Source organism: Mus caroli, unplaced genomic scaffold, assembly GCF_978045245.1.
Source record: "Mus caroli unplaced genomic scaffold, Mus_caroli_1 scaffold_13, whole genome shotgun sequence".
Taxonomy (NCBI): Eukaryota; Metazoa; Chordata; class Mammalia; order Rodentia; family Muridae; genus Mus; species Mus caroli.
This window is the reverse complement of record NW_028227268.1, coordinates 58,522,499-58,549,940: the sequence shown is the minus strand read 5'-3', so window position 1 is coordinate 58,549,940 and position 27,442 is coordinate 58,522,499. Positions and strand designations below refer to the sequence as shown.

At 42.8% G+C, this 27,442-nt stretch overlaps 1 protein-coding gene across 1 annotated transcript in view; it reads left to right on the top strand.

Moving 5' to 3' along the window:
• Hs3st3a1 (heparan sulfate-glucosamine 3-sulfotransferase 3A1) overlaps positions 1–26,864 on the top strand; it is an 87,154-nt gene extending 60,290 nt beyond the window's left edge. Inside the window, exon 2 of the mRNA XM_021178009.3 lies at positions 24,208–26,864. Coding sequence (XP_021033668.1) covers positions 24,208–24,829 — 622 coding nt within the window. The 3' untranslated portion in view covers positions 24,830–26,864. The remainder of the gene's footprint in view (positions 1–24,207) is intronic.
• The last annotated feature ends 578 nt before the right edge of the window (positions 26,865–27,442 follow it).

The following is a 27,442-nucleotide window of genomic DNA, read 5'->3' as shown; positions in this document are numbered from 1 at the left end:
TAAAAGAAAATATTTAATCAAAAGATATAGAAAAAAATAAGCAAAAAATCAGAACAAAACAACAAAAACAACAAAACAAAAAATCAAAACTAACCCTCACAGGGAACTAGAGAGCAAACAATCTGCCTCAAAGAAGAAACAGGAAGTTGGCATTACACGTCTTAACCCAAATAATACTCGAGAATGCACTGGCCTCATTGAATAGTCTGAAGGAAAACATTTTTGTGGCTTAGGGATTTTTTTTATCCATCATCCTCAGCACTGGAGAGACAGCTCAGTGGGTGAAGTGTTTGCTGGGGCAAGCATGAGGACCTGTGTCCAGATCTCCTCACTCATGTAAAAGCCAGGAATGGTGGTGTACTCCAGTAACTCCAGCACCTTGTATGGGGAGAAAGAGGCATTCTTGTGCTTGCTGGCAGCCAGTCTAGACAAATACAGGAGCTTCAGGTTCAGTGAGAGACTTTATCTTAAAGCATAAGGTAGAAAGCAAAGCGGTGGAGGAAGACAGCCAACATGAACCTTTGGCTTCTATATGTGCATGCATACATATGTGGTGTCTCCATATGTGCATGCATACATATGTGGTGTCTCAAATGATCATGGTGAAGACAGTTAGGGCATCCCAATAACAATGAACCTCATCTTTTGGGGATGGACACAGATCCTGGAAATGTGCTTTTTGGCATGCCAGTGATCATGTCTTCTGATGGCTCAGCATCTTTACTTCTGTCTTTGCAGAGTTAGACATTTGATTGACACTGTCATGAATCGCTCTTGCAATGATTCCCTGTGCCTGTTTGGTTTGTTATCTGTGTGTCCCCCCTCTCATTCTTCATGTTTTTTGTTCTTAAGCCCAACCCCTATATGGGAATGCCCAGAGTGCAGGGCTTGTCCTTACATCATTACATCTTAGTTAACCGAGCTTGTTTCCTTCTTGAGAAAACAACTGCGTGAACTATATCACTTTATATATTCCTTGTTTATTTCCCCATCATCCACAGAGACATAGGTACAGATGGCTAGGTCACTATATTTATAGAAAGGAAATATGTAAGAAAAACATGGATACAGCATTATTTGGGCCTTTCAAAGACTCTTTGAGTCCTAGACTCAGGTTCTAGTCCCTTCTGTTTTTATGTGAATGTCTTAGTTGGTATGACTGCTTATGTTTGACTTCTCCTGTCTCAGATTCATTCATTTTAAACCGCAAAGCATTTTGCTGGGTGTGGTGGCAGTGCACACCTTTAATTCCAGCACTCAGGAGGCAGAGGCAGGCAGATCTCTGTAAGTTTGAGGCCAATGTGGTCTACAGAGTGAATTTTAGGACAGCCAGAGCTACACAGAGAAACTATCTCAAAAAACCGCCCCGCCAAACCAAACCAAAAATAAACCCACAAAATTTAATCAGCATATACAACATTAAGTTTTATTAAGATGTTATTCAAAATTACTTCTGTTGCTCTTCCTTTCCCATCTCCCTATTTCCCAGATCAGCTCCTACCACTTCACTCTCCCATCCTCCTTTCCACTGCATGGTATGCACGCTGTCTACCCCATCTCTTCCAGCACATCTCTTTCCCTTCTGCTGTCTCTCTCCTAGTCTCATAGCCTGTGGTCACTTAAACTGATATATATATATATATATATATATATATATATATATATATATATATATATATCACATACACACACACACACATGATGCTGGACTATGTACATGAGAGAGAACAGGCTATACTTGTCTTTCTGGGTCACCTTCATATAATGTAATGCTTTACAAATACATCATTTTTTTCCTGTAAATTCAATACTTCTATGGCTGAGTTGAAATTCCTTTGTGTGTATATGGCACATTTTCATTACCCATCCTTCTGTTGGTGGACATCTGGACTGGTTCCTCTTCCTGGCTAGAGTGAATATGGATGAGTGGGTGTCTTTGTGGGAGAGCAGAGAGGCCTCTGGGCATATGCTGGCGAATGTTATAGTTGGGCTGTATGGAAATTCCTTTTTTATTTTTCTTGAGGAACCATCACACTGATTTGCATAATTATTGATGGTTCACAGAACTGTGCATAGGGGTTCTTCTCTCTCTCACATCCTCACCAGCATTTTTGTTGTCTGTTTTCTTGGTGAGACTTCTGACTGGAGTCTGCCTCTGCTTCTTACTGTGGTCACTTCTGTTTTACTTCTCACCTCTTTTACTTCTCAGATATGATGACGTGATTGGATTTCTTCCAGACACTGCCCACATCACATGCTGCCCTACCACAGGCCCCCAAAGAGTGGGTCAACTGATCACAGCTTGACACTTCTGAAACCATAAAGCTTTCTTTCTTATAAGTTCACAGTCTCGGGCACTTTATCATCTTGCTGGGATGCTAACTAACATATTTTATTTTACCAATGCATACTTGCTTAAGTTTTCCATATGCTTATGTCCCCAGATGACAACTGATGCCATTCCTCATGGGACTAGTCCCAGTGTCCTACCTCCTTTTCTGTTGCTGTGCTAATAAACACTGTGAATGAAAGTAACATAGGGAGGAACGTGTTAATATGATTTCACATCCAGGTCATTCCAGACCATCACTTAGGGAAGTCAGGGCAGGAGCTCAAGTAAGAACTGAGGCAGAAACCATGGAGAAACACTACTGACTAGATCCCTCTCTGGTTCCCTCAGCTAACTTTCTTACACAGTCCAAGCCCTCCTGCCTAGGTGGTTTGGGCCTTCCCACACTAATTAACTAATTAATTAATTAATTAATTAATCAATTAACACATTAAAAAATCTCTCACAGACATGGACACAGGCCAGTCAGATCAAGATAGTTCTACCAAGGTGCCCCTTTTCCAGGTGCCTCTAGGTTGTGTCAAGTTGACAGTAAAAATAGACCAAAGGCACCTGGTATCCATCAAGTAGCCTTGCATCCTCTCTCCATGTATATAGTTTATATACGTGAAACTTAAGGAGACATCATTCAGTAGAGTGTGTCTTCAGATAGGCAGTAAGACCAGAGATGGAGTTTTGTTTCAGTCTTTCCTTTACTCCTTTTGTCCAGACTCATTGATCTCCTGGATGACCGCTGGTGTTCTCTTTTGACATCCTTATGCTGTCTATGGTAGAGGTTGAATGTCAGGCTTGCCTTAATGAGATAAATAAATAAACAAATAATCCATGTAACAAGCATTTGGGAGGAAAACTGAATTAAATCAAAACAAACCCAGAATAGTATACAAGAATAGTATACAGTATACTAACAGAGGGCAACGAGAAACATCTAAGTGGAAAACAAAGTCAACACCTTCACAGTAATACAAATAAATAATCAGCCTTTTAGAGATTTGTATTATTAGTATTACTTCTATGAAAATGTAAAAAAAGCTATAAATAAAAAAGTGGTTATGAATAATGTTTTATCTTGCATGGTAGTGTCTATTTTATATCTTACATTTCATTATAGTCTTGACTTTTCTTTTGTGCATGACAGAGTTTTACTCAGAGATCCATCTGCCTCTGCCTCAAGAGTTCCAGGGATTAAATGTGTGCACCACCATGCCCAGCAAGTCTAGTATTGAGATGTTTTTTTTTTGTTTGTTTGTTTTTGTTTTTTGTTTTTTGAGACAGGGTTTCTCTGTATAGCCCTGGCTGTCCTGGAACTCACTTTGTAGACGAGGCTCACCTCAAACTCAGAAATCCGCCTGCCTCTGCCTCCTGAGTGCTGGGATTAAAGGCATGCACCACCACGCCCAGCGTATTGCAATGTTTTAAGGCAGCTGTTAGTAGCCAAGAGACAGTTTGGACTCTTGATGACCTTTGGCTATGTCTGGAGACATTTCTGGTTCTATCACACCTTGGAGGAGGACTAGGGAAGGGAGGGTGCCACCCAACACCCAGAGGGTAGCTATGAACACATATAGGGATATGCTCAAGGCCCACAATGCATACCACAGCACGGTATGAAGAACTTCTCTGTGTCTATACTGCCAGCTGCATTGAAGTTGAGAAACATCCTAAGACTTCTCTTGGTTGCCAGGGGGCATGGAACCTTGCCTATAATGGCATGCCAATGTTTCTTCCAAGAGCAGTGTTAGCCCATATAAGGGCCTTCCCAAGTGAACCTAGTTTTCTGTATCATTGCACTTGAAGGACTGTTTTTCAAGTTTATAGCATTGCTCAAGACTTGGGTCTTCCAGGCCATCCAGGGTACTTTGAGGTTAAAACATTAGTGACTGCTTCTCTGAGTGCTCATGAAAGCTGATTCATCACTCAGATGATTAGCTGTGTTGGTCAGAACTAATGAGCTTCGGGTGCCAGTAGCTGGTATTTGAGCTTAGTGGGGCATTGAGAGTGTAGCATACTCAACTTCTTTCTGACCTGCCTGGGCCTCTGTTGCTTCCAAACCCAGCAGTGAGAAAACTGCTGAAATGGCTGTTTAGTTCCCATCAGGCTAATTACTTCTTTTCCCAAGATGAAGTCTATATTGGGAAAGGCTGGGGCATCAGAAAGCACAGGACATCCTGCTCACTGGGGCAGAGAAGAGCAGGCTGTTTTGTATGCCTCCAAAGAAATCGTCTATTAGAGAGAATCTGAAAGCAGAACACAAAATACAAGGGCGTCTAATGCCATCTGTAGGTCAGCCCAGCCAAGGGGCAGGTTCTGAGTCATGCAGAGAGGCAGGGGTTAGGGAGATGGTAGGTAGCTGCTTCCCTGAGGAAAGAAAGGCCAAGAATAGGTCACAGGAAACCTACAGAGCCTTCCAAAATGATAGAGAGCTTGCAATGGATGGATCTGCTTTGGGATAGAAGGTTTGAAACCATCACAATAGCATGTAGAAACGATGGCCTGGTTATATCATGAGCAAGAGAACTCTTTATAAGCTTGGTGGACAGATCTGTATATTCTTCTGTGTTGTTAGGGGTAGTCACTATAGATTGGTTTTTCAGACATGCATTGGTTGGGAACAGTTCCAAAGGAAGTCAAAAGGGTAGGGTCAGAGGTTTGAGATCCTGTTTAGTTGATTTAATGGCAGGTATCTTGGGTAAGGTTTCTATTGTTTCACAGAGACACCATGATCAAAAGCAAGTTATGGAAGGAAGGGTTTATTTGGCTTACACTTCCACATCACTGTTCATCACTGAAGGAATTCAGAACAGGAGCCCAAGCATGGCAGGGATGTGAAAGTATAAGCCAAATAAACCCGGATGCATAAGCTGATATGGAGGCCACAGAGGTTGCTTACTGGCTTTTTCTCCAAGGCTTGCTCAGCCTGCTTTCTTATAGAACTCAGGACCACCAGGCAAGGAATGGCACCACTACAATAAGCTGGGCTCTCCTCATCAATTACTAATTAAGAAAATGCCTTACAGATCTTCCATCAACCTGGTCTTATGGAGTCATTTTCCTAACTGAGGTTCCCTCCTCTGATGATTTTAGCTTGTGTCCAGTTGACATAAAACTACCTAGCACAGCAGACCAGTTACTTCACATTGCCTGGCTCTGAATTTCTAAGATGTCAGTGTGTGGTAGGACTGCTAGAAGCCCTAGACTTGTTCCCCCCAAAATATATTACAGATTAAGAGGTCTGGGAATGCTGGAGCTGTCAAGAGGAGTGCTTGTTTGATCTTGACCTGTTTGCATGTGGTCTCCACATCCTCCTCTTCCCAAAGCATCCGTGCTGTACACTAGGATATGTCCCTCAGAGACTGTATATGTGTGCCATCATTTTAACTGCATTCCAGATGGTTAAAAGTGTTTGTTGATATTTAAGGTAGGCCGATTGACCAAATCAAGTCAACAAATAATTTTCTTTATACGTTTGCTCTTGGCAAGAGTTAAACAATAGCCATATCTTCTCTCAGATCGTTGGTGGAAGTGAATGAAATAGCTCTACATTTTGGTATTAGGTTGTCTGTTAAATATCTTAACTATCTGAGTGATCTAAAAAAAGCCACAAGACAAGCATTAAGGGGTTTATAGATCATAGGACACTGCTGTTACTATGACTAAAATTCACTGTCTTCAGCTTCAGCACCATTCAGAATACCACCATCACCATCACTCTCAGTTATCTGAAATGCTTTTAACTTACGTTTGGACAAGATGGGTATTACCATGGCTTTTCCAATTGGAAACAGGCATAGTCATGAGCTAAATGACCCCACTCCCAGCTGGAGCCACTAGTATCTCCACAAAGGAGCTGGGAAAACTAGTGATTAGGTAGCTCGTTCATGAACAGTTAGCCCATCAGTGTTGAGACATGAGTAAAAGCTGGCTACTCTAAAGCTTTCGACATACAATGTGAGTACTGTGTTCCTTCAGACTATTTTAAAGCCAGGGTAGCCACCAGGATTAGGACTTCCTTATCTTATCTTATAAAGTTTGGGATTTTAAGAACAGTTAAGGGAAAGAAATGTATCAAGCCAGAGGTAGTAAGAATTCTGTTTCTCAGTGCTTACATTCTTGTGGGCCAGCATTCTCTAGAAGCACCCATTGTTAGTAAGGCTGGGTGCTTCTGCCCGTATTTTATTAAGCTTATAGTCATAAAATCTCAGTATACCAATTACCTATGGCTCAAACAATGCTTCCTGACATCACCAAAAACCGCAGACAGGCAACAACTACTCATTAAGCAGATCTGGGCCATTTAGCTGACGCATGCTACCTTAGAATCTCAGCTAGTCTGGCTCATGTGGTCACCAGTGGGTCAACCAGATGGCTTGAACTCACATGTCTGGGGAGTCAGCTGCTGAAGCCTGACCTGAAAGAGACTTTAGCTGTTGCAGCAGAAGGAGATCAACTTCACTTCATCTTTCATTCCCTAGAAGCTAGTCTACACATACCCTAATAGTGAAGGCAGAGCACTGGAATTTGCAGCAAAATGGGAAGGAGCTGAAAAGGATTATGTTATTCCCTTTCTGTGCAACTTGGCTGATCGTATTTCCTTACTATGGTGAATACAATAGGGATAAACATGTATCTGTGATTATCCTTGTAGGAGAATACTGAGCCTCACTTAGTCGGGTGCACACCCAGGAGTGGTATAGCTGTGTCATATGTTAATCCTGTTTTTAACTTTTGAGGAACATTCAATTCATTCCCATAATTGTATTAACTTTTACTCCCAGTAGCAGTGAGTAAGTGTCCCTCTATGTTCATAACATCTCCAACGTTTGCTTTCAGACTCCTCTATGATCCCCTTTGACTGGGATTAAGGTGGCATCTCTGATTTTAATATCCATATCACTGATGACTAGATGTTTATTGGCCATTTGTGGTCCTTCATTTCAATAGCCCATGTGATGATGGGCATTTCTATTTATCATATAATCTCTGCTACCAGAAGTAATCTACAGATTCAAGACATTCCCTTCCAAATACATTTGTCCTAGTTTGGTTTTCTCTTGATATGACAAACACTATGGCCAAAAAGTAACATGGGAAGGAGAAGGTTCATTTACTTTATAAGTTATAGTTCATCATCAGGAGAGGCTAGGGCAGGAATTCAAGGCAAAGAACTAAAGCAGAGACCATACCCAGAGAACTCTGTTCTCTGGCTTGCTCAGCCTCCTTTTGATACAACCCAGGACTGCCTGCCTAAAGGTGGCTCTGTTCCATATTGGACTGAGACCTTTCACCTCAATCATCAATCAAGAAAATGCCCACAGGCCAATCTTACGGAGGCAATTCCTCAAGTGAGGCCTCTCTTCCTAGATGACTCTAGTTAATGTCAAATTGACAAACCAGAATAACATTTCTCACAGAACTAGAAAAAATATTCCAAGAATCCAAACAGAAGACAAAAGACCATTAAAAGTCTAAGCAATCCTAAAGACAAAAAACAGCACTTGGAGATTTCACAAGAACTGACCTCAAATTATACTACAGAGCGATAGTGACAAGGACAGTTTGGTACTAAGTATAAAAAATAGGCTTGCAGTCCAGGAGAAGAGAATAGAATACTTAGAAATAAAATAAACCCACACAGCTGTGACCACCTAGTTCTTAGTCAAGGTGTCAAAAACATGCAGTGGACAAAAGACAGCCTATTTAACAAACAGGGATGGCAAATCTAGGTACCATCCACAGAAAGATGAAAGTAGATGCTCCAAGTGGATCAAATCAACTCCAGGTGGATCAAAGACCTTAGCTTAGATCCTAAAACACTGAAACCTCTAGAGGCCAACTTAGAGGATACACATCAAGGTGTATGTATAGGCAAGGACTTTTGGAACAGGCCTCCAATTGGACTATATCAAAACCACAAAGCTTTCTGTACAGCAAGGGAAATACCAAAAGAGCAAACAGAATGAAGGGAAATCTCTGTCAGGTACAGTTCAGGCAGGGAGCTAATATCCAGAATATACAAAGAGTTACACAAATTAAACACCCAAAAGTAGCCTGGCATTATTTTTCAGATCTAAGTCATTGCAAACAGACATAGCTCAGTCCTTTAATCCCTGGAAATGTTTTGCTGTATGCTTTTACCACAATGTGTTGTTTTTTTAAAAAACAATTCCGTAACTGTAGTCTCAGCAAATAATGATGAGTGTGCTTCCTGTTTTGGGGAATGCATTACCCATGCTACTTTTGACAGTCTTCTACATGAGAAAGATGGGTATATTTGAACTTGTATTTCTTTAATTTATTTCTTCCTCAGCAGGAAATGCTTCCATCTCTTTAACCTCCATGTTTTCACTTTCTTCAAAATGTTCCGTTTCTCAGTTGACCTGGATGAACCATTGTGGAAATCTTCTGATAAAATGAATTGTATGAAATGTGGGAGAGACGGCCCCTTGCTCGTGCCTGCAAAGCCTCCATTTTGTAGTCCCTGGAGAGGGTCTGAAGGCAGCTCATGGTGCCATTGTCATCAGCAGCCCATTCTCTGCTCTCACAATTCTGCTTGGTCAACCTCCTCTAAATCCTTTAGGTGGAACCAATATTCTCTGGATATAAAACCATTCGCAGGGTGGCCATTCTGCTACTGAAATGCATTTATCACAATGTCTGCCTCCTGTAGGGGGCACGTTCTTGAAGGCAGGAACATTGTAATCCAAGCAGCTCTATTTTCTTCTTTCTTTTTTTTTCAAACAAATTTTTTATTGGATATTTTCTTCATTTACAATTCAAATGCTATCCAAAAAGTCCCTTATACCCTCCCCTCACCCTGCTCACTCCCATTTCCTGGCCCTGGCAGCTCTATTTTCTAATAGGATGTTTGGCCCAAGCAGATCTACAGTGGTGCTTGCTAAATTAAAATCTTCGTTGAGAACAAGCCTGTTATGTATACAGTAATAATTCAACACAAATTGATCTACTGAGCCAGTCAGCAGGTATTTGTTAGATGTGTGCAGTGAATTGCATACATTCCCCAGCTTACAATGCTCCTACTTAAGAATTTTATTTTTTTGGCTTTATGATGTTTTAAAGAAATAATTTTTCAGTGAAAAAACATATTTTGAGTGTGGAGTTTTGGTATTCTTCCTGGTCTGGAGATATTCACAAAGCATTCCAATGATATGAGACCTAAACCACAGCTCCCAGCCAGCCACAGAATTGAAAAGACTAGTGAATTCAAGTGCTGATATGAGGGAATGCGGGTTTGATTCCCAGCACTCTACATGGCACCTCACAATGATCTGTAACTACAATCCCAGGGGTGTCTGACATCCTCTTTAGGCCTTTGTATACACATAGTACCATACCATACATACCAGGCATACACATAGCACACACATACATGCAGAGAAAGCAACTTTAGAAGTAAATTAAAAAAAAAAAGCATGGAAGTAGGAGATGGCGTAGTTGGGAGGAAGTAGGAGTCTTCAGAAGTGGGAAAGGTATGTAAGAGGGGAGTGGGGATTGGAGATGAATATGTGCATAACACACTGCATGCATGGATACAATGATCTGAAAAACAACATAACTGTGAAAATATTTTTAAAGGGCCTCTTAGAAAGCAGTTGTGTTCCCTCAGTCTCAGCACAGTGCCTAAAAGGCTGTGTCCCTGTAGTGGAGGAAGGGTTTGGGTCCAGGGCACAGATGGGAGGCGTCTGAGACATCTCTGCTGTGGCAGAGGGACAGAGTGCATGTGAACTGCTTCACCTGCAGGGTCTGTTCCTGACAGCCCTCAGGTTTATTTGGCACCAAGGGTCCTGTCTCTCTGCCTCATTTTTCTTCCTAATGACTTCTCAGGGTCCTCTGCATGCTCTCTGGGTCCACCCTTCACATCTCCAAGTCCCTGGACAGGGGTACCACTGAAGGCTCACACACCACATGCCTAAACATTTAAAAAGTTATAAATCAAGCTAATTCACTGTTAGATGAAATGTGCTTTTCCCCTTACTTTGACAAATATTCCTTGGTAACAATAAAACAGAAAAAATAAGCTTAAACCTATTGTTTTCGTATGTCTAAAAGTTGGCACAACACCAAAGATGACTCAATTTAATTATTATTGTTCATTTGGGATTTGCTGTGGCTGGGCCAGCAGCTTTTGGATGAGCCATAAAAATAAAGATATACACAAATCATGACCTATGACACTCACACACTAAGATTTATTTTTCAACCCCTAACTTCAGTAAATACTAATTATGTCGCAATCAATATTCCTCATATTAATTTTATTCTATTGACAGTAATGGTCTCAATCACAGACTGGGAAATGCTTTCTGAAAAGTTCCAGATAGTAAATATTTTAGAGCTGCATACCACATGTTTTCTATCCTTTCCCTATATGCAGCTCAAAAGCTGTATAGACTGTGAGAGGAAATAAGTATGTGTATACTAGCAATGGGTACATGGAGACAGGAAGGTCAGATGTTCAAGGTCATCTGAGGCTACATACTACATTTGAGCCTCTCAAAAACAATTAAAACTAGAGAACAGGGAAAGAATAAATGAAAAAGAAAAAAGGAAAATGAAAATAGTTTTGGCTGCCTTCACAAAAGTTTGAGAAAAAAAAAAAGCTAATTATCACCATTACTTGACTGCAGAAGGAAACCCCATACCTGCTAAGCAGCCACTCGCTGCCCCCTCCTCTCTCAGCCTCCGGCACTGTGGGATGCTTGTTACTTGTGTTTTACACAGATAGAATCAGAAAGTTGGAAAAAATATGTTGGTTTGAAGTATGGAGTTTAGTTTGGCGATCATAGATATAAAGAATTTTTGAAATGTGGAAATTATAATATGCTCTGATAGAAAATGTAAATTAAAGTGGAATGTAGAACTTAAGAAACCAAGTTTGCCAGAAATTTTCATGTGTCTTAATTTAAATGTTGTCTGTCAGAGAATGAAAGCCACCAGAAGACCGCAGTTGGCCACGTATCAGATGACGATATAGTACAGTCTAAAATATAAATTGAGTGAATCTGTGTAAAACTTTGAAATGCAACTTATTTAAAATAGACTCATTAATTTTTTTTTTAAATTGTGTAGTTTAGTTTTCCCGAGCCTTTTCCGTTTATTGCGTTCTGAAATCCAGCTTTGGATGCCTCCTAGGTGCTTATAGAGTCCATGTGATGAATGGCCTGCTTCCCTGAGACAGGTCAACCCGTTGCAAGCAGCACTCCTGGCCTCAGTGAGAAGCGTGCTTCTGTCTTCATGTGTGAGTGCTATGTGTTCATAGTGAGTGTGAGCACCTTCAGTCACAAACTGGATCAGGAGAGGCAAATCACACACACACACACACACACACACACAGAACAGTTGCAGGTTCTAACTAGCAGGAAACCTCTGCTCAGCACGTCCTTTGTCCTTCCCCTTGGCTGACTTCTTGTCCTACTCAAATCCTTCCCCAAATCGCAAGCACTTTCATTCATTGGTAACAGTCCATCAGGGCTTCCCACGCATGCTCATAGCAGATAGGGATTTCGTTTCGTTTCGTTTTTAGGGAAAGAGGTTTGGAGAAGCATTTTCCTGGAGCCTGAACGATCTTAGTGATGAGAGACTGTGTTTAGGACTATGGGTTGCACCGTGTTGCTTACTGGTGTGATGGCTTCTACCGTAAGTATGTGCATTTGAATGAGAGCCTCACGTCCCTTTCTGAACTGTTCGAGTGAACACTAGAGCCCTCTGTCTGTGTTCCCTTCCACAGATGGCTTTGCCCCTTCGCAGTGAATGCTCTACCATGATGATGGACACTCCCTCTTTGCATTCTTGAAGTTTGGTGGCAGCCTCATGCCATAACCCTGTACCCTGGAACTTTACCAAGTCTCGCTGTAGATGGAGGCTTTGACAAATACTTGGCATTGGTTTTGGTGCGATTTTGGCATTACATTTGTATTGTTTCCTATTACTTAAACATCAAGGAAACTGAGAGGCTTGCCCAGGATGCTGAAGACCAATTTTAGAAAGAGCATCCAGGGAGTCCTGGCCACCAGCTACCGCCAGCATTGTAACTTCAAGCTCTTCTCCTGTCCCAAACTTATAAGGCCTTTGATTTCATCACTACTCTGTGTCTACAACTCAGCAAAAGGAAGAAAAAAGTGGCAGGGCAGAGAGAGGTGGGGGAAGGGATGAAGAAGCCAAAGCCCACCACTGACAAAATGGAGCAAAGAGACTGACTCCCTGTGGTCTCAGATTTACACTGCTCCCGCCTTAATAGATTGTCCCCACTGCAAGCTTTCTGTTGTTGCTTGCCAAGTCATGGATGTACAGTCTGCCTTATCTCTAGCTGTACACATGCACGGGCCTGATAATTCTGGGCTGATGAGGCGGCCTTGCTGACGACCCTGCCCACAATAACACAGCAGCGATAGAGTCCTCAAACCCGTCATTTATGAAACTCCTGTCGGGGGCCAGGATAAGCTCAGAGGGAGTTGCCAGGGCTGTCTCTGAGGACCCAAGTGTTTACCCAAGTTGGCCCATGGTCTCCACGCTTTCATTAGAAACTCCACTTTCTTCTAAATAGTTGACTTAAGCAGTTAAAGCCCCAGGTAACCTGAGGAGAGCTGGATCGAATCTAACTTTAACAAGCACCCACGTTTAACAAATCTTCCTGGTTCCGCAGCCATTTAGGGAATGTCCCCCTCGGTTGTTGGGCTGTGTTTTAGTTACAGCTGTCTTGTGTTGGCATATGCCCATGGAGCTCAGTGACAAATGTTACTCTTCAGGAACCAACATCAGGATGGCTATGCTCTGGGCACAGTCTTTTTTAGAATGGACAATGTGAAGTAAAACAGACTAGTGAACTAAGGGTTAAGACACACAGGATCTCAGCCAGCTTTGTGTCATGGAAACTTTAGAACCAAGTGTGATGGGAAGTCACTGGGGAACTTGGGGGATTTCTCAGGGTCCCCTGTCCCAAGGCTACAATTCCATGGAGCATCTCAGAAGACAGCAGTGGGGAATATGGATGATTTGTCTCTTTTTCTCCCGTATCTGGGTGTCTGCTGTCTATCTCTAATCTCTTGGTTTGTCTTGTCTGTCTGTCTGTTAGTTGCTCATAAACATGCAAACCCCTCCTTGGGGCTTGTGAATTTCCAGCATTGGTTCTCGTGACCACGTGAAACGCTGCTGTTTTATTTCTGGGACTTGTCACAATTTTAACTACATTAAATGTGGTTTAGTAAGACTCATATTCTGTTCTGATTTTAGATGCTCCTAACTTTTTTTTTTTCAGAATACACAGACTTCATTCAAGAAATACACAGACTCATTCAAGAGCTTTTAACTTGACTTGTTCAGTAATTTGGCTAAAATGAGCATGCAAGTTCCTTTCTAAGAACCGGGGTGGGTGCAAGTTTTCTCGAATCTTTGTACTTCTGAGCATCCCGTCATCCTGACCCTGCTTCAGGTGAAGTGAAGCTTAGCTGAGCATAAAAGTGATTTTCTTTTCTTTTAAACTTTTATGATGCTTGGGCACTTAATGTAGTCTAAAGCTCCATCCTTAACTCTCTTCCCCAGTGGTAGCCTAACTGGGTTTTCCCTTTCTCCATGCATGTCTCTGAGAGTCTTTATTCCCAAACTCTAGCACACTTGCTAGTGTTTGCCCTGCTAGGGTAGGAGGCAGAAACTCGGCGGAAGAGCTGCAGGCAAAGCAGAGCAGTATAAGAAACCCCAGTCTCAGAGATGGCTTTCACCCTCTATGAAGGAGCAAAGTGGCATATTCCTACCCATCCATGTGGTTTCTTAGACACTGATGGTCTTACAGACATACAGAGGAGCTCTTGCTTCCATGGGTCAGATAGCACTTTGAAGTAGCAATTGTGACAACATAAACAGAGGTGGAAACTTCATCTTAAGCTATGTTTTATCCGAGAAGGAGGCTTTAGTGAAGTTCAGTGGGGGGGGGCAGTGAAACTTGTGGGAATCTGGTCTAGTTTTAGATCAGTGGTTCTCAGCCTTCCTAACGTCAGTCACCCTTTAATACAGTTCGTGTTGTGGTGATCCCTCAACTGTAAAATGATTTTATTGCTACTTCATAACTGTAATCTTGCTATTGTTATGAGTCATAGGGTAAATATCTGACATGCGGGATATCTGATACGTGACCTCTGTGTGGGTCAAGACCCACATATTGAGAACCGCTGTTTTAGATCATCAGTGACTGATATGATCATGGAGGTTGATCATCAGTGTTCACAGGCATGGCCACTTTTTAAACATGGGGCCCAAGATAGCTTTTTTCCTCCTCTTTCAAGGTAGTTTTTTGGTTGATGACCATAGATGTATATTCTGCCTTTCCCAAGTTTCTCCAAATCAGCAACCAAGAATCCTAGACTTTATCTACTCCCTCCGAGTTTTGCTCTAAAAATAAACCCAGGTGCCTGATGAATCATGAATCGGGGATAGTCAGAATCACTTCCATTCCTGTGTCCTTTGATCATTTAGAGTGTTGGAAGGCACTGACTGTCCACAGCACTGGAAAGTATCCCAGGCCCTCAACTGAACATTTAACGTCTCTCAGTATGATTATTAGAGTGTTCCATACAAGTTTGTTCAGTGTGGGAACTGGTTCATCACATCAGCCTCCCTCTCCCTCAGAAGCCAACTCAAACATCAGCAGGAGGAGTTTCCTGTGGAGAGTCACGAGTCCCGGTTTGAGAGGGGTCTCACATCCACGGCAGCAGGAAAAGAAATATTAACATGAGCAAGCCTTGGCCCCAGAGACAGCAAGCTGACAGCTCCCGATTGAATGTGGTTTCCTCCCTTCCAGACACACGCTTAGGGATCTCCAGGGACTACCTGCAGACATTGGCCATCCAGAGAGAAAGCCCTGGCTGCTGTAACTTTGCAGCCGGAGGCTTGCAGAAACAGACACGGGAGACAGACTGAGAGCATGCTCATGCAAACTGACCAGATTTATCGATCCCTTAAGGTAAATCGCCCTTGAGTTGCAGCTCAGCACTTCCCCTTGCAGCTAGGCTTCTCTTGTAGAGGGCAGCTTTTGGAACAGGCAGCTTACATGCCAAGATGAATGGGAGGAAAGAAATGCACGTAATAATTAAACATTTAGACACAATGTCCAAGATGGCCAGTGCCGTTGATAGAAGGAGTCACGCCGTTGCTGCCTGGGTATTTGGAAGGGTTGATAGAACATGTATTATAACAGGAGAAAGACCTAGAATTTTATTCTGGTCCTGTCAGTCATAACTAACTCTGGACAAACCATGTTGCCTCTCTGTCTTCTGAAGGGAAAATTCTCATTTTTAGCTGCTCCAGTGGTTGTGAGACCAGAGTGATGATTCACCCCAGTCTGTGTGAAGTGGTTCATAAGTGTCCATTGTCTTCTTTCTTGTAAGGCTCTTCCTAGGACCTAAGCTTGAATCTTGACTTCCCTGGCTCTGTTACTTGTAACACAGCCCGATCTGCGAACTTCATCTGATTTTGAGGAAGCATGAGATAGATGCAGGTCTCCTCTGTCACAAACTTGCTTTTATCAAATGCAAGAATCCACTCAGCCCTCAACTCCCTTATCTTTCTGTTTCTACTCTTCAGAACACCTAGTTAGACAAATTAGTGTCCTGAATCATACAGGGAACCAATTGTGCTTTGCTGAACAGAGGCCCAAAGAATTACCTAAAATCACACAGCTTATTAGTGACAGAAAGTAGCTGAAATCTGTATTGTTTCTCTGCGTTCTGAGTTTCCTATGAAGCCGTACTGACTGTCTTCACAGGAGTGTGAAACAGCCACATTTCAGAGCAACACCAATGCTGTCTCCCTCTGTGTTCTTGGGAATAAATAACCTCTTTTTACAAGCAATTAAAACGTCACCAAACAGAAAACTACATACGTGTTTCTATTTTCTTTTTTGGGGGGATGAGGGTGGGGGTGGGGAAGGATTACCACCTGCACAGCACCCAAACTTGCTAGTTTGTAAAGTCGCCATTATTTGTGCCTTTAAGCCTTTGTAATCCTCATTGGAAACACCCACGTCACCCCCACATAAATCATCTACAGCATCCTCATGTCCCTGCTCTGAACATGGCTTTTACTCTCCCCTCCTCTGTCCTTGCCACCTTTGGCGATAAGCTCCTCACACCCGGATTACATTGGAAGAGCTTTCTAAAGCATTCGTCCACCTAACTTCACCTGTACAGTCATTGGCATGTCATTGATTGTGTCCTCATCATGTCAGTCCAACCCAGTGGTTCCCAACCTTCCTAATGCTGAGACCCTTTAGTACAGTTCCTCATGTTGTGGTGACCCCCAACCATAGCATTACTTTTGTTGCTAGTTCATAACTGTAATTTTGCTACTCTTATGAGCTGTAATGTAAATATGTTTTGCACTGGTCTCACCTGTGAAAGGTGCTTAGACCCCACAGTGTGACTCATTCATGGCACACGGGTTGAGAGCCACTGGTCCAGAGGCACATAGTAGTTCACATCGGCAGACAAGTATTTCATCTCATTGTCTTTAGTCCTGAGCCCAGGCCTTTCTGAATCTTCCACAGTGTTCTGGATCACTCTCTTGGGATCTCTTTTCTCCAGTGGTTGGTTGCCCAAGCTGTTATTTTAAGTCCTTATCTGCGGATTCCTTTTCTAAACCCCTTTCATTGCTGGCTTCTTATCTGACGCAATAGGAAGAAGAAACAAGTCCCAAGCACAGAGAGGACCGCTTATTACCATCTAGGCGGTATTATTATCAGTATACATTCAGTATTATATTAGTATTATTATGTAATACGTATTAGTATTAATTAATTATATTGGAGGAGATCATAGGTCCAGTTTATCTCTCTTACAGATCTCCAATGATAAAATGAGAATATTATTTCTAAAGCCTTTTGCAAGTACCACTTACAGAGCTATCATCAGATAATCCCTCTGTACAGGCCAGATTCTTTAGCACCTTCTCTGTGGCAATGACCATCTCTGTGCCCCAGATGTGGGAAGAGGCATCCACATGTATGATAAAGGTTATACACCTCCCGTTCTTATGGTTTATCTGGGGTAAGAGCATAGTGGTCATGGGTCGGGTCCAGGAATCCTAGATAGGTGAACCCTACGATTTGGCGATATGCAGGGTTTGGCAAAAGTGATTTATTTTTTTGTTTGGCCTTTATGAAACACATGCTTTTCTTGGAGCCTTATGGGGAATTGGCCATTTATTTTTTATAATATGTAGTGAAATATTTATTCAACTATAACATAAATACATAAAACTACACAATTTGCAGTGTACAGCTCCCCAACAGGTTTACACAAAGTGGATACACTGTGTGAGGAGTAACAGGACAGGTGGACTCCATCTCTTTAGAAGCTGTTTTGATGTATCAGTCAGTCAATACAGGAGCTTCTTGTTTATTTGTTTTGTTTTGGTTTTGTTGGCTTTATGGTTGTATGTGTGTGCGCGTGCACAACTGCAATTGTGAGGGGAGGTACACACAAGAATGCGGAGGCTCACATTTTTTTTTTATTTGAGACAGGATCTTTCACCTAACTCAGCCAGACATGAAGTTCACCGATTAGCTGAACATGCTGGTCACTGGGCCCCAAGGATGCTCTTGTCTCTGCCTCCCCAGTGCAGGGTTACAGACACACAGTGCTGTGTCTGACATTTTTTGTATTTCTGGGGATCTGAACTCAGGTCGTCATGCTTTTCTGGCGAGCACTTTGCCAACGAAGCCATCTTCCGAGCTCTGATCACCAACCATTCATGGAGCATGCTATTTTAGTTATTTTTCTGTTGCTGTGATAAAACACCACGGCCAAGGTGATCTATAGAAAGAAAGGTTTATTTGGGGCTGACAGATCCAGAGGGATATTTATGAGTCTGACACCATCACAGAGAAGAGGCAGGCCTGCAAGCACCATGCATGCATGACTGCAGGAATGCTAAAAGCTTACATCTCAAATCATCAGGAAACCAAGAGAGCATACTTGGAATGGAGTAGGCCTTTAAACTCTCAAACTCCACCTCAGTGGCAGACTTCTACCACCCAAGACCATGTCTCCTAAACCCCCACCAACAGATACACCAACTGAGGATCACGTATTCAAGTGCCAGAGACTCTTGGGGACTATCTCACTCAAACCACCATAGAGGTCACACGGCAGACGCAGTGCCAGGACTGGCTGAGATGATTAGTGTTCTTTGTGAGACACAAGCAGGTGTGATTGGCAGATGTGAAGCCATCCATTCTGATTTTGCTGTGTTGGGCGTATATGTTGGGTGTATTCGGGTTTTGATGAGTATTTGGGTACCTTGAATTTGGGACCATCATGAGTATGTGACCATGGATGGACAGCTATGCATTGTCACTAGTTGCTGGGGATATGCATTTGGCTCTCGTAAATGGTGCCAACCAGTTCTGGAGTCACTGTGTCTGCTTGCACTCCACCAGCAAGATTCCAGTTGCTGTACATCCTCACTCACACTGGGAAAACCTCAGTTACTTTTCCTCTAGCTGTATGGGTGGATGAGTCAGGTTGGGGTATTGATACAGGTGGTATTAATTTTCATTTCTCTGATAAATAATCAATCCAAATAACTTCTCAAGAATTAATTAAACATTTGAATACTGTGTTTTTATGGAATTGTTATTCAAGGCTTTTGCTCATTTTCTTTCATTCTGTTTATTTATTTAACTTATTGATTTGCAGGAGTTCTTTGTGTATTACAGATATGGCTCTTGACAGACATACAGTTTGTAAATACTTTCATGCTGGGGTTTGTCTCTTTACCCACATGATGGTATCCCTTGACGAACATCTTTACTTTTCATTTACTCCAATTTATCATTTTATTAATTTGTTTCTTCAATGCATTCTAAACATTTTTTCCTCCTTCAGAATCATTAGACTATATTTTTGTAAATTTTCAGCCTGCTTATATCTACAAGCAATGTAGGATTTGTTTGAATGTACTCTATAGTAAGAGATGATCAGTCAAAATTGAATAAATGCAATTTAATAAAAACAAATAGAAAAAGGAGTATTTATCCATCCATCTACCCTCACCCATCCACCCATTCATCCATTCATCTGTCCATTCATCCTTTCATCCATCCATTTATCCATCCATTCATTCATTTGAAGCTATAGCTGGAGAAAGGTTGGTACTAGTTACATAGGGAACACAGGGATCAAGAAGACAACATGAGGACAATGGGAATCCAGGGAAAATAGGCTAATATTGGTAAGAATGCCTGAACACATGGGTCCCTTTGTACCTTCTTATTTAGATTAGAAGCATACCAAATGTAGTTGCTGAGTGGCCTGGGAGGCTACTTCTGGATGATTCTCCCAGTAACAGAGGTGTCTGTATGCAGACCAATGCTGAAGCATTGGCCACCCAATCCAAAGGGGCATCCTGATTCTTACACTATGCCAGAGGCCCCACATAACGGCAAGTGTGGTGTGTCCCCTCCTCAGTGGGGAGAGAGAAAGACCTCCAGGCCATTCTAGCACTCCCACCAGAATCTATGGTCTTGACCATTGGCTTTGGTAGAAAAAAACAATCAACTTAGCCTGCCTGTCCTGGCTTGTTTGTCTCCAACATTTTCTGTAGTGTAGACAGCTACAGGAACAATCCCTAGACCCATAGAAATTACCCAATGACATATCAGCTCCAAAATGATGGTGGCATGACATTCGAAGCAGACACAAACTTTGATGAACAGCTCTTTCTGGTAACTGTATCCAATTGAAGACTATGCTCACCTCTCCCAAAACAACCAGTCAGTCTGTGTCTCTCCAAAGACATTGACCAGCTCATGACATTCAAGCCAAGTTTCCTTAATGTCTAAACCCACTGGGCCAACGCTAGATAGCCCAGGATCATGGCAGAGAAGGCATCTCCCGGGTTCTGTTGTCTGGACTGAGGGGGTCCTCCTGCCAGTGGGACTCAGGTCACTGTCACCACTCATTTCAGAGCAATGCTGCACTGCGCAACCCTCTGGAGCAGAGTTGCTCTGTCAGTCCTTTACAGGCCAGATGCCTAAGCCTTGACTTCCCTGTTGAAATAAAAAACCGAGCTTAGGTAAATCAAGTTACAGCTTGTCTCTCCCCGCCCCATCCTGTCAGCAGTTAGAAGGTAGAAGCCACAAATTTCATTTTCTGATTTCAGATCAGTTCTACAAATGGTCAAAATTATTTTATTTCCCTTTGGTCTAGCAAGATGAAAGTGAAACCACAGCCCCCTTGCGTACTTATTAGCTGGAGTTTAGTCATCTTTAAGCCAAAAGACTTAATCTAGATAGATCCACCCCTCAAAGCCTTTGTTCCTTCTTGAGGGCTTTAAAAACTTGCTGTAAACTGTACCCAGCATAAAGTGGTCTGTCTCTGTGTCCTTAGGTTTAAGGGTATTAGCTACATACACACACGTTGTGCAATCAGTCTCCAGCTCTTGATCCTGGGTTGTTATCCATGGTGTAATAAATTCTTTCCTCCCACTGAACCAGTCGGATTTCCCCATCCCATGGATGACAGGAGGTGATAAGGATGACTTTCTTGAGAAGTTCTGTTGGGCTGTCTCTTTTTAAGCACTTCTTTGAGATAGGCTTTTAAACTACAGATTCTTTTTCTGCAGTTTAGTAGTGTTTGTTTTGGGCAAGCACAATCTGAAGCTTCAATCTCTGAGAAAGGCTCCTAGGGATCTATTTGCTCCAAGAGACAAGCCAGCTAAGAACTCCCAAGAGCAGTCTGCTCTCTCTTTCAGATTCCAGGCAAACTATGAAGTAAACTAGTTATAACTTAGAGATTATAGACAAGGAGACAGGAATCTGCCCCTGTGTTTTTAAGTCAACACACACCCCTTGCCCCTCCAGAGTATTTGGTGTTTTCTTAAAGCTCAACATTTTCCCATAAATTTGATCAAATTTCTTTTACTGGGAGATTCCAACCAGCTTTGGCCAGGTTTCCTGGCTTGTGTTGTACAAGGGCATCTTAAGTTCCAGAAGTGCTTGATCTAGCTGATTCCTCAGTCTTTGGCATGCACAGGTGAGGAAGGGCAATAGGCATCTCAGGTATTTTGCACCCATTTCCAGCTGTGCTCACCTACATCTGGATCTTAAGGTATAGTCAAGAGACGGTTAATAGGGTGCATCAATTTATAAAATAAATCACAAAGTTCTTTCAGAGTTAAAAATAGGAGTTGAGCACCATAGCTCAAATATACAACTAGCGTGCCCACCTCAAAGAAGAGTAAAGTCACTTGATTAAGATTTCCAAAATGACAAACATGGGAGGAAATCACTATTGTGTGAGCTGAAACATTGTTAGCACTAGGCACACAAGGCTGAGGAATGTGTGCCAGAAACAACCCTCATGAGAGAAGAAATACTTGCAAAGTAATTGAGAGGATGTCTGCCAATTGGCTTTAAAGCGATCCAGTTGGCATAGTTAGGGAGTAGATGGGGGAAGCTCCTATATGAAACTGGCCATTGTTGTGCATTCCTGGAGGGGATATGATGTGCATGAGAGTCACTTGACATGCTTTGTCTTTTATAGTTGACATGTTCCACTTATTGTCTACTTAGCAACCAGTGAAGATGGGGCATGTGCTAAGACACCAGCAAAGAGAAGCATCCAACACTAAAAGTGCTCACAGGGTGCTGAATGTGTGCTAAAAATACACCCTTTAAGTCTGAATGTTAAATAGATACTACAAAATTAGGGAAGCAAAACAGCTGTTAAAATGAACAATAAATACAGCTGTCAAAAGAGAAAGCAGAACTCTTCAGTGTAGCTGATAGGTATTTATGAAGAATGGCTAGAATCCTGGTACTTATGAAAGTTGGTCAAGTCCCACTTGAAAAGGAAGTCTTGAAAAAAGAAATACCTTCTTTATGGCTTGAGAAGACAAATTGGAAGCAAAAAAAAAAAAAAAGCAATCAAACCCATTTTAAGGGACCAACAAAGCAGGACTTAAGGGGGGGCAATTTTAATACTAAAATGCAAATCAGTGGATTAGAAAAGGGGGCATAACCAAGAAGGAATAAAAAAGGGAAGAATGCAGGAACCGTAGCTGAGAATGGAGCTCTAGCTGCGAGTACTCACTACATGGTTCCCAGAAGAATTATAATTGCCCCAAATCACCACAAGACAAGACAGTGTTAGTGCAGCAAAGGGACCATCCAGGGAAAGAGGAAAGCACCCACAGATCACACTACCCTTCCTGTCCACAACACAGACATTATCAGTCCTAGATGGAAGCGACTCCAAGCAAACTCCAAAGGAAAAGAAAAGAAGCTAAGGCATTTAGAGCATGATAATCAGTTTTCTAACCATTACAGACAAGATGGAACCCTCAAGAGTTGTGCAGATAACTAGTTTGTGTTAGACAAAAGCCATTTCCACTGCACCCATGAGGTTTGCCCTCCTCCCAAGAGCACTAGTTGGGGACGGGTCTGAAAGGCAGATTAATACCAGCCCCTCATGCTACCTTTGCTTTCCCTACATGCCCTGTACCTTTGCATGCAGTTGCAGTGTTAAATGTGTGCTCCTGTGTGCTGTGCTCTGGTGCCTCATGGCTGCCCTTTCCCTTTGGGGCCTCCACTACATAGGAACTTTGATAATGTGGCAGCTAATGTGATTGCCAAGTTAGCCACTACATGGCTAATGGACAAATAGTACATACAGCATGGATGTGCTGGGCAAAGGAAAGATTCGTGTCCGGCATAGACAGAGGGGGACTCTGGGAGATTCTCCTATGCTATTTGGAATGGCTTGTGGTATAAACGTTATGGATTGCTTATTCCTGGAATTTCTGTATAATATTTTAGGACTGTTGCTGGAGGCAGGTAGCTGGAATTAGGGATGAATCAATCATCATTAGGGGAGGACACACTTTGATATTATGCTGAAAAGAAGGGGCCAAAAAGATGACTAAGTGGGTCAGAGCACTTGTTGCTCTTTCAGAGCACTGGAGTTCAGCTCCCAGCACTTGAGTCCTCAGGGGGCTCACAGCCAAATTTGAGTCTAGTTCCAGATGAGCCAATGCTCACTTCTGGTCACCAGAAACACCTATGTACAAACTCACAGGGAGACTTATAATTTAAAAAATAACAATAAATATTTTTAAAAGATCCCATTGTTAATGAGGAAATCCTTGTTGAGAGACATTATTAGCTTTTGTATGGAGGGCAACACTACTCTAAGACTTGAGACAGCCCTGGACAGAATGGCATCCGGTATTTTAATGCGTTTTGATAGCACTATAATTGTGTTTGTGACAATGTAATTCTCTTTCAGGACACAGAGACATTGCATACTGTAGTTGGATAACTAACTAACAGAGCCTTTATGCTGTGTTGGGAGCATTTCAGAGCTCTTGAGGTGCATTCAGTAATTGCCACAAAAACTGTATGACAGAGGAATTATGTCTCATGCTTGTCCCAATGGTATGGAACACAGACTTATGCATAAAATGCAAATCCGAGTGGAAAGCACAGTCAGATTCACTCACTAGCACAAAACAGACGTTATTTACATTAGGAATTAAAATTAAGTCGGATGAACTCAGAAACTTCCTAGTATAGGTTTGTCTGTATTTTCTGCTATACAAAAAGAACAGGATTATTGTTTATATGTATGTTCACATATGGCCACTAGTGTTAAGATTAAAAGACATGCTCAAGGAATGCAGAGCTCAAGGAATGCAGACTGCCACCAGGCATTCAGGAAGTCAGGGAGCTGGAATTGCCACCCACAGGGGAAGTTTGAGCCCAGACTGGGTGGCTTTTTCCAGTTCTTGGGGTCCGAAAGGGGACTTGGCTCACTCTCCAGATTCTAACACGCCTTCTTGCTTTCCCTCAGGGATCTGATGCCCAGAACCCTTGAGGGACAGATCACCATGGAGAAGACACCCAGCTACTTTGTGACCCGGGAGGCACCTGCGCGCATCTCGGCCATGTCCAAGGACACCAAGCTCATCGTGGTGGTGCGCGACCCGGTGACCAGGGCCATCTCGGACTACACGCAGACGCTGTCCAAGCGGCCGGACATCCCCAGCTTCGAGAGCCTGACGTTCCGCAACCGCAGCGCGGGCCTCATAGACACGTCCTGGAGCGCCATCCAGATCGGCCTGTACGCCAAGCACCTGGAGCCCTGGCTGCGCCACTTCCCGCTCGGCCAGATGCTCTTCGTGAGCGGGGAGCGGCTGGTCAGCGACCCGGCCGGCGAGCTGCGCCGCGTGCAGGATTTCCTGGGCCTCAAGCGCATCATCACCGACAAGCACTTCTACTTCAACCAGACCAAGGGCTTCCCGTGCCTCAAGAAGGCGGAGGGCAGCGGCAAGCCGCACTGCCTGGGCAAAACTAAGGGCCGCGCGCACCCCACCATCGCGCGCGAGGTGCTGCGGCAGCTGCGTGACTTTTACCGGCCCTTCAACCGCAAGTTCTACCAGATGACCGGCCGCGACTTTGGCTGGGATGGATAGCAGAAATAATTTAAAAAGAAAAAAAATAATATCAAAATATAATATATTTTTTTACCAGTCGGTAGAGAAAAGACAGTTTAATATTTGTGTATTAAGAGTATGTGTTGCAGTATTTTTTTTCCTTCCGGTCCCCGTGGATAACCAGCACCAAATATGTGCATAGCAGAAAAGACGATTTCATGTATCTAAGCATCTCATATGTCCCGTTCCTTTGCGTTCTGAGCTTTCATTCACAAAGAATGAGCACCAGTACCCCACTAAACTGTTTTAGGACCCCCCCCCAGGGTAAACTTCTCTTGTTACCCACAAAGACCTGATAGAACTGAGAGTTGGCCTTCCGGTTTTCTTTCTCCTGTGCCACTTTTCTCCTAAGTCGTTTCTCAGCTAAGATACTCAGTATGCACAGGGCCGTTTTCGATGGCAGTTTTGACCCTTACACCACCACTGCAAGCATGTAGTGTGTTTCTCGAGATCATCATTTTCTAGTTCAGAGATGAGGGAAACTGAGTCTCAGCGAGGTCGAATGACTCATCTTAAAGCTGGACAGTGGATCCTGGACAAAATCCTGTCTGCCGCTGCTTTTTCTCTATTTTATGACACCGTCCCGACCCCACCCGGCTAGAGCATATAAGACACCTGGAGTTTTAGAAGCTCCGGAGTGGTCCGGAAAGGACAAGGGGGACTTGTCACACTGCAATGTGAGTCCCGGGCTGGCCTATGGCACACAGCCTCATTACAAAGCTGTATTCAAGGAAGTCACAGAGATGGGGACACAAGCCCTCTAGGGAGCCTATCTTGCCCCTTGGCTGATCAAAGGATGCTTAGACAAGGAGATCTGACCAATGGGTGGTCATCTGAGTCCCAGAGAAATTACTGAGCTCTTCTGTTGAGAGAAGATGGACAGATAGAACCAGGAGTGTCGCAGAGTAGCACTTACTAGCTGTTGGTTTGACTTCTTTATTTCTTTTAAAAGAAAAACCCAATTCAATTAGAACTTATCAATACGAATTCCATTTTCCTTATTTTAGAAACAAAAAACCCCCCTTTTCTTTGTAGTATCTCCGGTCTGACCTCAGTTAACAACTTCTTCCCAGCTCCCCCATTTTTTACAGATTGAAGCTGTCACTCAGTCACTTTATCCATGTCCAACATTTCCCTCTCATATGAATTATAACCTAATGCTCATTAATGTTTGGAAAATATTCTAAGAAAAGAGACATGGTTGTGGATGGAATGATGATGTCTCCTCCCTTCCCTGTCTAAATGGCTCAAATGAATCAATGGTTTATTAAGAGTACTCCTTGCTCTCTGAGTGGGTATTAACGAGATTAACATTAATGGGAATTAAATTGGTTTAGCGAGGAGCACATATGTGCTGATCATATAAAACATTCATAATTACTCTGTCAGCGCCATTTTACCACAGGTTTAAGACCATGAGGAACATGTTTGCTATCCCATCAATATTTCTCTTATCTGCTGAAATTTAAAGGGCCAGACACGCTAATACACTAAAGGAGTGTGCTGTTTTCTCTGCTGTCAATCAAGAGAAACTAGAGTTTGTTTTACAATAATGCTGGGTGACCATGGGTTTGTCATAGGCACCCCGTCAGGGATGTACATGCCTCTTAGGAAGACTAATATGGCGTTAAAATGAAGTGAAGACATCATTGTAAGTTTCTAAATATTTTGTCATCTTTGGATTTATTTGCTGATATCTCATGAATGGGAATTAAGCCCTGAACTCAGGTCTCCTTTTCCACTTTGTCTCCGACATTTCTATGCCCTTGGTGTCCAGAGCCAGTCTGTTTTTAGTCGCCGAGAGCCATCACCTGTGGCCACCAGAGACTCACTTTCAGCTCTGCTCATCTTTTGACTTGTTTGTGTTTCTGAATCTTTTGTATTCCCCTCTCTGCCCACCATTACGCAAAAGCAGCTTGCACAAAACCCAGAATTGTATCGAACAGCTGCACTCAGCAACCTCCCTCTTTTCCCATGGAAGAGATAATAAAAGAACAAAATTGAATGCAAAGGATCTCTTGCATGTAGGTGTTTTTTGTTCATCCTATTTAAGAGAAGAATGAAAAGAGTCCTCCAGGCAAACTTTCTAACTTGTAAGATTCCCAAAAGGTGTCTAAAGGTTTGGATCTCGGAAATGTATAATGAACAAGACTGGGGTTCTCTCTTGGTTTTGCAGAGGACAGGGACAAAAATGTTTCTGCCTTCAGTGAGAGCTCACTCTCCTGCTGTGAATGGAATTGGCATCCCATGCACATTGTCCATTTAGCTACCCCAAACAATAGGCTTTGATCTCAGGTGGAACACAGAGGTGGGAGGGGTGGGAGGGAAGGGAGTGGGAGGTACGGGGATTGGGGGTTGGGGGTGGATGGGTATCCCTCTTTAAAGCCCTCTTCTGTAAAGCCATGCCACTAGCCCTGAGCTTTTCATTGGGCTGGAACATTGTTCAGAACAGCAGCCAGGCTCAACCTTTTGTTTTGGATCATAGGCATAGTATATAAGAGTATCACTCAGCACCTGAGGTGCATTGATTTTATTCCAACATCTGGGCATTAATAAGTTTCTAGAAACATAGGTTTTAATTAATTTAAAAGA